General features: G+C 42.6%; 1 protein-coding gene across 1 annotated transcript in view; it reads right to left on the reverse strand.

Annotated features, from left to right (window-relative positions):
- RNASEH2B (ribonuclease H2 subunit B) overlaps window positions 1–13045 on the reverse strand; it is a 243868-nt gene that overhangs the window by 66595 nt on the left and 164228 nt on the right. Inside the window, exons 8-9 of the mRNA XM_086934946.1 lie at window positions 7010–7091; window positions 6610–6664 (exon numbers count right to left, since the gene is read on the reverse strand). Of these exons, the coding sequence (XP_086791072.1) occupies window positions 6610–6664; window positions 7010–7091 (137 nt within the window). The remainder of the gene's footprint in view (window positions 1–6609; window positions 6665–7009; window positions 7092–13045) is intronic.

The following is a 13045-nucleotide window of genomic DNA, read 5'->3' on the forward strand; positions in this document are numbered from 1 at the left end:
CACTGGCCTGCATCTGGCTAGAGAAAAGGGGAAACTCGACTATCAAGGAATGAAGGTAGAACTTTTTCCTGACTTCACAGTCGCAGTGCAACAGGCTCACCGAGAATTTCAAACAGTTAAGAAAAAATTGTAGGCTCTCCAGATTCAATATGCAATGCTCTATCCTGCCCATCTGCGGATACAACATAATGGGAAGGCGCGAATATTCACGACACCAAAGGAGGCACTACAATATACCCGGCGACTTGAGCGTCAGGAGACGCTACGGGAGAGAGGTGGAAACTCCGACTCTCAGTGATGAGCACGTGAGACATTGCTGAGCATGTTCCTGACTGTAATGTCGGCCCTATATTACCGGGCTCTTGCATTCAATATGCTTGGTTTGATTCTGGTCCGGGAGTAACTCCTGCAATGTAGCAGACAGTTCTATGATTTTTTAGTTTGATAAGGGTTGTTCATAGGGTAAATATGAGTCGCCTTGGGTACCAGCTCGGAGGAGTACTCCATACCGGATATTGTTTGAATGACAGGTCGAAGCTGTATAACTCTGATGATTGATAATAAACTGTTAGTTGGTTAGCCTATCTCTACCTAGCTCGACCCACCCTGCTTACGTGGGGGCCATGGGCTACTAGTAACCCAAAATTTGGAGATTCCCCAAAAAGTTCTGTTTTTTGGTTGGGCCCCTTCGGGTGCCTTTAATGGGTTACTGATTTCTTCCACTCTTCTCATGTTATGCAATTTGAGAACAATATTGTTTTTTTTTCTGTTATGTTCAATGGGGGGGGGGGGGTCTATTTGCGGTATGGTTCCAAAGTCGCAGTGGGTGGGAGGTGTGGTTGGAGAACACGGTTATATTATAATGGCATTGAATCTGATAATCCAGCAAGAACTGATCTGCATGTCTCATATCTACTGAACTGTGTTGCAAGCTTTATAGTTCGATTATACGGGCATGGCTGATTCCAAACGATCTAGCATCTCTTGGGTGAGCTGGAATGTGCGAGGGCTTAATAATGCCAAGAAAGTGCGACAGGTGCTATCTTATCTTGACAAATGCAAAAACAACAGTTGATGGACAGAATGCAGAACAATGGCATACATTTACCCCAGTACAGAGATCTGGGCCTAAATCCATCGTTTTTTTGCTCACCATGCCATTCCAGTTTGAACCCAGCCATATGCAAATCAGTCTTGACCCTCTGCCTCTTGGGAACAGTCCAGCACGAACTGCAAAGCCAGGTCCTCCCTGGATTGGAAACAAGCATCCTAGGACCGGTTTCGGGGTTTCACCCCTCTTTAGCCAGGATAGCTTGATTCCAGTGGCATGAAGAGCATGGGACTCATGTCTGAGCATACCCGTCCCACTCGTGGTGACAAATGCAAAAACAGTTGATGGACAGAATGCAGAACAAACCGGTCCGAGGATGCTTGTTTCCGGTCCATGGAAGGCTTGGCTTGGCAGTTCGTGCTAGACTGTTCCCATGAGGCACAGGGTCAGACTGATTTACAAATGGCCATGTCTGAACTGGGGTGGTGCAGTAAGCTAAAGAATGATGATGGATTAAACCCAGATCAGTTGACTGGGGGCGAGTGTTTGATTTGCTCAAACGCTCTGTCCATCATCTCCTTTGGTATCATCTTATCTTGGCAGGCACCATATTTAAATTGCCCTGTTGCAGGAGACACACCATACAAAACAGGCAGTCTCGCACGTTTCCACTAGATGGGCGGGGGTACGGATGGCTGCCTCATATTCCTCTTATGTGCGGGGGTTATGATTCTGGTAAAGAAGAATGTTCCATTTGTGCCCACTTATATAGATGAAGATGAAAGCGGGCGGTACATAATAGTGCAGGGTACGCTCTATAACACACGGCTGACTATTGTGAATCTATATGGTCCCAATGTAGACTATCCTGCCTTTTTTGACGCAATATGGTGCAAACTCAGCAAACTATCTCCTGCAGTGCTTATTTGTGGTGGCGATTTCAATGTGGTCTTAGATCCTACAATGGCTCGGATGTCTGCGGCAGACTCCGCCCTCCGAAGAGCTGCCGGAGCCGTGCAAGATGGGATGTGGTCATTGGACCTCACTGATATCTGGAGATTAAGACACCCACACGCTAGGGAAGGTACTTGCCACTCTTATGCACGACAGACCTGGTCCTGCATTGATTACTGGCTGGGCACGCAGGACGTCTGTAAACGGATCACGCATATAAGACACATAGCTCGAACACTGTCAGATCATTCCTAGGTAGCTCTGGACATGATTCTCCAGTCCCACATGCTTCCTCCCTTCAATGGTGACTACAATCGTCTTTGTTGCTAGATCAGGTCTTTAAAGAGGCTGTACGGGAGGCCATATCTGACTATTTCTCACTAAATACTGGGTCAGTCCAAACTATGGAAACGCTGTGGGAAGCCTTTAAAGTGACAATTCGGGGGACATGTATAGGCCTTCAAGCCGGGGTTTTGAAGTCTCTGTGCTGCACCATGGCAGTGCTGGAGCGTGAGTTGGGTGACTTGGATCACAAATATAGTGCCCGAGCAGATCCCAGTACACTGGCACTCATTAAAGAAAAAAAATTAGAATACAATGAAATAGCTGATCAAGAGATAAATCACGTTTATCCCGCCGGTACAAAGCACGTTACTATGGAGAAGGCGGTCGGCTGGGTAAAACGCTGGCTAGCCGCATACTGGAGCCCCAGTCTAGGGCGTACACAATCCAAGCGATCCCTGTCACCGACGACACACACTAGGACACGCCGGCCATTCTAAATGCGTTTACGGAGTATTACACCTGGATACATGCTCACAGACCCACAACCGACGCTGCTGAGCTCGAACAATGATATCGCTTTGGTGTGGTTGTCACGGGGGCAACAAGACTTTTTGATGCACCAGCTCACATTGGGTGAAGTGCGGGATGCTATAGCTGCTTTGCCTAAGGGAAAGCTGCAGGTACCGATGGGCTGCCGGCCGAATTTTATGAAGAATAGGTCGACCAATTGGCCCCATGTCTACTTCAGCTATATGAGGAGGCATATGAAACCCAGTGTTTGCCGCCAACCCTACGCGAGGCGCTAGTGGTTGCGCTCTTAAAGCCTGAGAAGCTGCCTGATCAATGCGATTCTTATCGTCAGTTATCCCTCATAAATACGGATGTCAAAATTCTAGCGAAAGTGTTAGCCACCAGGCTACAGCTACTCCTCCCTGTTATGGTGCTCCCCGATCAATCGGAATTTGTCCCCACCCGATCTACATCTGCAAGACCACTTGGTATAAAGGGCCTGAATCTCACTTATCCATAATACTGAGCTAAAGCCTATGAATTCAGATGCTCGTAGTGTAACATGTTGAGGGAAGGAAAAGGAACTACCAGGCATTAAGTGACTACTGTGTTAGATTCCATGAGGGATAGGGGTTGCAGAGTGATGCAGTGGTCCTCTTAAAGGCCGCTAGAAGTTAGTTTGTAATTGCCACTTTGGAAAGTTCTTGACTATTCTTGCTTTTTAGGTAAGCATTAATAGAGTCACTATACCAAACTGGAGTTCTAAAACAAGCATCCAGCAGATGTCAAACACTGTAACATGTATTTCATGAAAAACATAAATGCTTTCAGAGGGGCCTTTGAAATATCTTCTGTCAAGAAGGCCATGACTAACCCTGGGCATAGGACTCTGCTACGCTCGCGTAGTTTGCGCAACTGCACGCACTGCACGTAGCACAGTCCAAAAACGAGTAGCGGGCATTTTTTGCTTGCTCGCGGCCCTCAATGTCAAGTTGGCGACCGCGACCGAGCAAAACAACATCCTGGCGAGACTTTTTTCTCGTTCGATATCAGCAACATCAAGTTGCCGATCACGAGCGTGGAAAATAAACCTCCCGGCAAGATTCTCAACACGGGGAGGTCAAGTTTCTCATAGCGAGTGGTTGTGTATGCTTGTGATGAGAAACTACTAGTCCGCGTTGAGAAAGCTGCCGCCCCAGTACAAATCTACTCGCGTGGCAGAAAACGACCACTTGCCTTGTGCAAGATGCGGTTTGCAATGATTGCACAGTGCGGACAAGCATCCGGGACTGTGCAATCAGTGCGAACAGCATTTTGCGCAGTGCACTACGCAGTTTGCGTAGCTTGCGTAGTGCACTTCGCGTGGCGCTACTACGCGAACTACTCCCAGGGTTAGAAATGACGTGACTTGACAGAATGGACTGAAAAGCAACTAGAACGGAAGTTAGATGGTCCAGTTTCTACTGCCCTCAATGATAAAGAACATCCATTCACTAACCAGTCCGGTCAGTATGGACAGGTCTATAGGTTTTCGCCACTGATATAGTGGCAATCCTGGCTAACACCATGAATCTTGGTTTCAATTTGATTCCACACAAAGTACCAATAATGTTTTCTACTGATTAGAAACTGGAGGCATTTCCTCTGCCTAGAATGCATCAGGCTCTGCTAATACCTATACTTAAGGATGAAACACAATGTGAATTGTCTTGCTTTAAAAGAGAACTGACATTTTGAAAAATTGCCATTTGGAGCTTTGCAGGCCAAATGTAGTGGCTGAGATGCTTATGATTCAGACTCGGACACAAGGACCCGTGCTTCTTGTGTACAACAAAGCAAAAAGTACTCTCTTACCCTCTTTCGAGTAACAGAACCTCTTCTTTAGCATATTCCTTCATCAAAGTATTTACCCCCTCCAGCATAAGTAGGCTCTCATCCATCCTTGATGTAAATATCTTCTGGTTGATTTTGGGACTTTGTGACAAATTCAGTGAAATAACTAATTGTAAATCAGACAGCTGTACATTACCAAAGATGCTGCATTTTAATTGGTTTATAGCAGGTTGATACCTATCCAGATCAGATTCATAGCTAGTACCTGAGACAAGCTTCAGAACCGTCAACCCACATAATGCTACACCTTCTTCCCAGAACAGCCTTTGGAGATCACAGTCCTAATAAAGAATTACAATATTCACCGAGCTCAGAGTATGTGCCTGCACTCTGAGACATGCTACTGGAGAAAAGAGCTGTAGAATCATTCACTTTCCAGTGCAGAAGGCTGAATAGGTACATTAAAAGAGTTCTTATTGCGGTTACTACAAGTTTCTAAAATAAAAGACTTGACGAAAATATTCCTTTTACTTTGTATTATATTTTTAAAGTGCACCAACTCTTGCGCAGTCCAGACAGTTTTTACTAAGTTTTAAAAAAGTAGCCTCATGCTCTGCGATGTTAATTATTTAAAAATATTTTCATTGATTGCCTTTCAATGTAGTTTATAAAGGGCAACATTTGTAGAGACAAATTTTATATGTGTTTTTATCATTTCTTTATATTGAACTCAAAATATAAGTAATGTTGAAGCCAATGCACTCAAATGCAAGGAGATGCAACGAATGACAAAAGGAGAGGTAAAAAGTAAAACAGAACAATTAAATGGCAAAATACCAACTCATTTGAAGGGTCTCGCCAACTGTGAAAACAAATCTCTTAAATTTAAATATGCACTCATTCTGAAAATAGCTTCCTTTACCTATTAAAAATCAACTGGTGAACATCTAAATGGATGATTGAAAACACCCGTAGCTACTGAAATGTATCTATTTTAAAAATAAAGAGATATGAAAAGTGGATGCTTGGCTCAAGTAGACCTCTCGTTTGTTAACTATTTTGGGCCTTTAAAATATATTATGCCAAAAATTACTAAAAATCTCCACCTGCCCTCACCTATATCTAACCAGTGGTTTCTGATCTCCAACAACTTCCCAAGGATCGTTTACCTCAACCTGCTCCTTAGGAAAGGCTTTAAAGTGAACATCTCATATTGAGCAATAGAATGTCATGTTTGTCAACCAAGAAGAAAGGTAATAATTCGCACAGATTCTATTTGCTGATGACCAGTACTTGAGTCAGAACAGGTATGCTTAAGCTCCCAATCAGATAGGCTGTTTTAGAGTCCACTGCTCTTGAGGAAAAGTAGGAGCTGAATCACAGTGACAGTGTTCTGCTTACCGAGCACACTTTGGATCGATACTTCGATCAGACCAGTGCTTTTTATTATTTCACTGGTATCAACTTTAAACATGTTCGAGGCAAAATTTAGACCAGGATCCAAATAATATTAAACAAAGCAACTTCAATATTGGTCATAACCAACCAGGGAAATCGAAAAATAGCAGTGACAGTACAGTAAGGAGTATCTAGTGAATTCCAAAGTAACACAACGAAGACACTCCTGAACACGCAAGTCATCGTCAATCTGGTGGTCATGACAAGAAAAAAAAAATCTAAATGTGGCGAAAGAGTGGTATAGCGTAAAGGTGTACGTGGAGGAAGGTGTTGGCATGTCCAATGTCATTTTTTTAATTTATTTTCCATATGCGTTTGGAACCCTGCATAGAAAGCACAGTATATTCAAAGGGTGAGTCAATGGAGAACACCCATGAGAGGATATCAATTAGCCTGCAATCAATGATTGCTAACTTAAATCTTTAGACTGAAACATTTATGCAGGAAAGGCAAACAATTTTGACTTGCAAGACAGAGGAAATGAAGTGCAGCCCTCTACATATTCTTCAATACCCTACCTTCGACTGGGACTGGGACTGGGACTCTTGCACTGCAATTTGTAGCTCTGGAATCCTGAAATAAAAGTACATAGTTTGTAAAATTTAGATTGTTATTTGATATTTAGATTGTTATTAAATACATTAAAATAATAAACAACACTAATATATAGTGGGATAACGCATCAATCAAATTGATGTATCTAATTATTGACCTACTGCAAGTTATTTTCACTCTTCCTTGATCGGAATAAATTGTGCCCCATAATCTGCAACATTTATATAAAACTAAAAAATCATGAGCATGGTTCAACGATTGCATCCACACATTCCTAGAAAATCTTTAAGCTATTTACACTTTACATTACTGACAGTCCCTCTGGATGATGAACTTGAGCTACATTTTGGACTACACACTTACTCTAAGTATTTAGACAATTCCTCACTCAGATCTTGGGGAATGTACTCCGATATTAAGCCATGTGCATATCGCAGATAGTCCTCTGAAAGAAAAATAAAGAAGCTGAAGAACAGAATCCTTAATGCACAGGCCAGGTAGTGTGCTCATTTAAATTGAAACACAGGGTCTTCCACTGTGTGAGAACACAAGATTTCCCAACTAACATGTGCATATTGTTTACTATTTAGGACTCAATGATACTGCTGCCAGAAGGACCCTTTAATTCATATAGGTAATAAAGAGCATTCCTCCAGCTTCACCTCACGTGTTAAACAATCAAGAGCCTGTTTGCACTCCCTATACGATTACAACATATGCACTGCGATAGAAAGCATAAACACTTCTTTAATAACTAATCAAGATAAATAAAGAGCAACCTTTAGTCTTTCACAGATGCAGCTTTCATTGACTACTTTTGATAGCTTTTCTAGACTGGCAGAGTCACAGAGAGTAAGAAAGAGTACACAGTACAAGAGACCGACTACACAGTAGAGGAGGACCTCTATCTTCTTCCCATCTCCACCCCTACAGGCCCTCTTACCAACTCCAAGCTATGTGAGCTGGGCCTTATCAAAGAAAATCATTACAAGAACAGAAACGGCCCCAGACTCTAGACCATCATATTCCTTAAACAGGTCTTCATATTAGGGAATTCTAAAAATAATATACAATTTCCCCAGTTAAGGTCATGTGACAGGCCTGTCATTATATAGAGCATCCATTCTGGAGGGCAATCCAATAATTCATAGGGGCACACAAAACCAAAGTAGGAGCAGGGTGTGATGCTTTACTGTGGCCTGCATTTCTCCCATCCAGATTTGGCTACCATATGAGTGGGGTTCATTCGTATTGAGAATCAACACATCACTTGAGTGATGCGCACTCCACTCTAAGAAATTCTGCAACACCAGATAGCTGTGCAATTGGCAGGTGATGAACACAGCACCTACAATTAGTCCAATGACAGTTGTTACTCAAGTATAGGTAGGAAAGGGCAAGTTGCTCTTAATATCAATCAAACATGAGCACACAGTTTCTCAGTCACAATAGTCCCTTAGTCCTTATTCGTAGTAAACATATAAGGGAAAGGACTAACTCCTATCAAAATTCATCACCGTCCAAAAGCCCAGTACAATAAGATCCCTCAAGACTAGAATCATTACTGGACTCCCCAAGTAGACCTCGCGGATCATCATGGGTCATCAGACCACAGGTTAAAACCTACTGCTCAAGACAATTTAGTGGGCAACGTGTCCTAAAATTGTCATAATTATGGGCCATTTCATGAAAACAAAATGGGGAGGGGGGCGGGAAATAGTACAAATCTTTAAATCTAATTTACACATTCACTAGGCCCAGCAGGAATGGAGCAATAACGAAGGTTTGCAACTTGACCAATCTACTGGTTTGATGTTTAAACTGTAAAAACTATGCTTTCAGAAGAATATCTGACCAACATTGTAAAATACTATTAAATGGAACCAAATGGGCCAGGTTCAATCTCTGATGCAGAAATAGAATGATATATATATATATATATATATATATATATATATATATATATATATATATATATATATATATATATTTGGTGTTCCTTGATGCAGCACAGTTTTGATGATGTGAATACAGGCTCCTTCTTGACGGTTGACGAGAAATATGGCTGCAAGCCAGATTAGCAAACACACTGATGGTAACAGAGGTGGAGAACTCCTATAGCACAAAGCCAAGTCATATTGTTTGGGATCGATGACAACAAGCCTTCAGGTTTATTTTGTCTAATGGACAAGTAGACTCAGACCCCTGCAGCATAAACACTCTGGCTGCAAGTTTACTGTGCAACATTATGGTTGCAGGGAAGAGGATAGGCAAGATTTTTATTCTCGTGAATAGGATGTTAAAAAAAAAACATTTATGACTCATTCTTGCAATGCTATTATTGGGGTAAGGACTCTTAAGGACACACGGTGGGCTGTAAGCTCAGTTTGCATAACAAAGGTTCCAATACAAAAACATGTATATGACTGCAAAACTTAATTTGTGGCTTATAATGGATGTCCATGTAATACTGATATGCTTATATGCTAATTCACATAGAAGAACGGAAGCAACATTGGGGATTGCTTTTAAAGTAAAACATTCTCAGAAATATGGGCACAAATATAATTTCTGTAAAACGTCATTAAATAAAACTTGTTTGATGGTGAAAAGTGTAAAACCATTATGGCCACCTTGTGAAAAAAATACTTTGGATCCCAGAAGAGTGCAGATTTACAACTTTCATGAATACACACAAGTTTACTAAAAAAGGCCCGCAAAGGTGAACCGTTGCAAGTTTTCAGATGTACTTCTAGCAAACGTTTGTGAACTACATTTTAGCGTGAGTGAACATATAGGCACAGTACATATTTGCCTATGCTAAAATCTGCTGGGCAAGAGCAAATCCACTTGTTAAAACCTTCTCCCCCATGGAGAAACCCTTTCCCCCCATCTTTATGGAAGGAGGGAGCGCAGTCCTTTCTTGCTCTCAAACGTTTAATTCGCTCCATGTACAACCTTTTATAAGGTGCAGAAGCCGAACTTTAACATGTCAATAGCTTTAAGAATCGAGACCACAACATTATGCCAAAACTTCAAGAGTCATTCTATGTGTAAATTGTAAATGTCAATGTAGTGCATTGTATATGTTCACCGCTGTGGCAAACAAGGAAAGTGATAAAGTCGAGAAAGGTGGTAGAAGGCAGACCGTATTCTATGCTTACTGTTTCGCGAAAGTTCAACATTTTTGAGTTTTGCGGCGTGCTACTCTGAAATGCGTTCCATCCTTGCGCACAGGTTTGTAACATGAGTGGTAGAGACTCGTCAGGTCCCAGCACAGGGTGCACAGCACCACGAGAATTTCACAGACACATACATTACGTAGATTTCTTCCTTATCTTAAGCAATTTTATTAACTTCTGATTTCAATTCATGAGCCATACTAGTCCAGACTTTTGCCGTATTTTAAACCAAATTCGACGAATGCCTTTTCAGGCTTTTCAATACAATAACTGATTATTCCCCATTCCTTATAACTTTGTGTAGAAATTATTTAATAACCAAATGCATTTCGGGCAACTTTTGCCTCAGGGGTAACTGCAATAAAACTGATGACATAATTTATCAATGCCCAACAAGGAAAGTAAGGCACAGTGAGATAAAGTGATGTGTCCAAGAATTCCACAAAGTGATCAAGTGGAGAAGGTCACACTGTAGGAAGTCTCTTTGATCTTCAGCTGCCATCCTTAAGCACTGGTCTGAAACTATAATAATATGGGTTACATTTTGTAAAACCGAGTGAATGCTTGAAAGTAAATTTGACAGAGCAATTTACTAGACACTAAAGTCAAAAGAGAGATGATCCAATTCTATATCCACAACTCTACTGTCATCAGATGTCCAGCATTACGAAAATGCTTCCAGGATCATGAAGCACATCATTTTCTTTATATGAAGAGCCTGTGAACATTGAAAGATCGGACATAAGTAGCAGTGTTAACAGAGTCTGGTATAATTGATAAGGTGGCATTATTTTAGCCTTCCTAGAATCCAAACCCGGACATTATATAAGCCCTGGCATAAACAGGGGACCTACTGCCAGCTCTGATAATGAGAACACTGTCACAATCTGTGAAATCACTACACAGCAGTAAATGGTACAGGTGGATTTTTTTGCAGTCAAGTAGATTTCTGAAGCATCTAGTTTCTTGGACAAGCAGATACCCTTTAAAATTAACCCCTTCCATGCGGCCGCGATTCCCCTGGTGTGCTGTAAACAGCACGAACACGGGCGGGCCGTGACGAACCCCAGCCGTCATCAGCACATGAGCACCGTAGTGCATGACGGCTGGGGTTCGTCATCAGCATGGAAGGGGTTAAAAACACCCCATCAGGAGCTGGCAAAACATTAACGAAGGAGCAGAAATAGAAGTCTCCTTTGTTAAAATTATGGACATGCTCAAATTTGCAGAGCTACCTCAGCCCACTGCTAGGAAACAAATAGTTTCTTACCATTCGGTGTAGTTTTGCAGCTTGAAGATCTTTCTGGATTCACTATGCTGTGCATTATTCCGCGGTCTAGTGGTTGGGTCCGGAATCGTAGTCTTTTCTTTCTTTTTTTTTTTTTTGGTAGCCCAGGTGGGCGTAGACTTCCCACCTTCTGGTGTACTTCCTGTGACATCGGCATGCTTCCTGCGAAAGTTCCCACCCTTGGGCGCCATCTTCGGATTCTTTTTTCTTATTTTTGTGTTCTGTTTGTGAATCCTTGGCAAGGTTTACAATTTCTTCCTTAAAGTAAATAATTTATTACTTTGACTCTTAAAGCGTCTGTTTGTATTTTATAGCTTGCGTTTCCACCTTCTTCTCCTGCCTCATCTTTCTGGCGGAAAGCTGCAAAACTACACCGACAGGTAAGAAACTATTCGTTTTGCAGTATGAATCTTTCTGGATTCACTATACTGTGCATAGACTGTGTAGCGGTTTGTTAGGTTTGTGGCGGCTGGGTGGAAGATGAGCGTTGGTTGTTGAATATATGTTGAAGCACTTTCTGTCCTACTTGTGCTTCCTTGTTCATCTGTATTTCCACGCTGTAGTGCTTCGTGAACATGTGCACTGAAGCCCATGTTGCCACCAGGCATGTCTTGAATGGGAGTGTTAGCCAGGAAGGCTATTGTTGCTCCCTTTTTTTCTTGTAGAGTGGGCTTGTGCCCTTCCTGTTAGTTCTTGCCCTGCCTGCTTGTGGCAGAATTGTATAGTTTGTGCGATCCATCGTGCGATGGTGTCCTTAGTTACTGGTCTACCCAGGAAACTGGTTGCGAAGGACACAAAGAACTGCTTTGTTGTTCGGTGTTCTTTCGTTCTCTCTATGTAATGCATTACTTCCCTTCTAGCTTCGAGTGTGCAGTGCCCTCTCTGCGCTTGTTGACTTTTCTGAAAGAAGCTTGGTATCTGTATGGTTTGGTTCATGTGAAACTTTGACACCACCTTTGGCATAAAATGTGGGTCCGTTTTCAGGACCACCCTGTCATTGTGTATTTGGATGTAGGGTTCTTGTAGCGTTAGCGCTTGCAGCTCGCTTAAACCTGCGCAGTGAGGTGATTGCCAACAGAAAAGCTGTCTTCATTGTGAGCATTTGTAGTGAGGCCTTATGAATGGGTTCAAAGGGCGCTTTCATAAGTTCTGTTAGGATTAAATTAAGGTTCCATGTCAGTGGCGGAATCCTTTTAGGCGGTGCGATCCTCTTTGCCCCTTCCAGGAATTTCTTAACTACTTGTGATGTAAAGAAGCTCTTTCCTGTCTCTCCTCTTGTGTAGGCTACTATCACTGCTAGGTGTACCCATAGCGAGGATGATCTTAGTTTTGCTTTCAGCAGGTGTGTTAGATTTTTTTAGCACCGTTGATTCCCTTGTCATCTTTTTGTGTAGCTTTTCCTTGCTGCACCATTGTGTGAACCTTTTCCATTTTGCCACATTGCACCTTCGTGGTAGGACTCCTTGCCTCTCGTAGCATCCGCAGCGTGCTCTCCAGTAGTTTTAGGTGTGCAAATTCTATGTCTTCAGGAGCCATGCAGCTAGGCTGAGGATCTCTGGCTCTGGGTGTGGTACCTCTCCATTTTGCATGGAGAGTAAGTCTTTTCTTTTCCCGAACTTGTGGGGTGGTCCCTGTGCCATTTCCATTAGCTGCGAGTACCAGGTCTGCCTGGCCCACTGAGGTGCCACCAGGATCAGTGTCATGTTGCTGGTTCTGCACTTGCTGAGTACCCTGTGTATCAGTGGTATCGGGGGTAAAGTGTAGGCAAATGTTTTTGACCAGCTTATCCCCAGGGATCATTTCCTTGGTTGCCTGGATGCGAAGTATCGGCATTTTGCATTCTGGTGTGTTGCAAATAGGTCTATCGTTGGTGTTCCCCACCTCCTGAATAGCTTTTGCGTTTCCTGTGCATTGAGCTCCCACTCGTGG

This window comes from Lissotriton vulgaris, chromosome 8 (genome assembly GCF_964263255.1).
Source record: "Lissotriton vulgaris chromosome 8, aLisVul1.2, whole genome shotgun sequence".
In the NCBI taxonomy this organism is placed as follows: Eukaryota; Metazoa; Chordata; class Amphibia; order Caudata; family Salamandridae; genus Lissotriton; species Lissotriton vulgaris.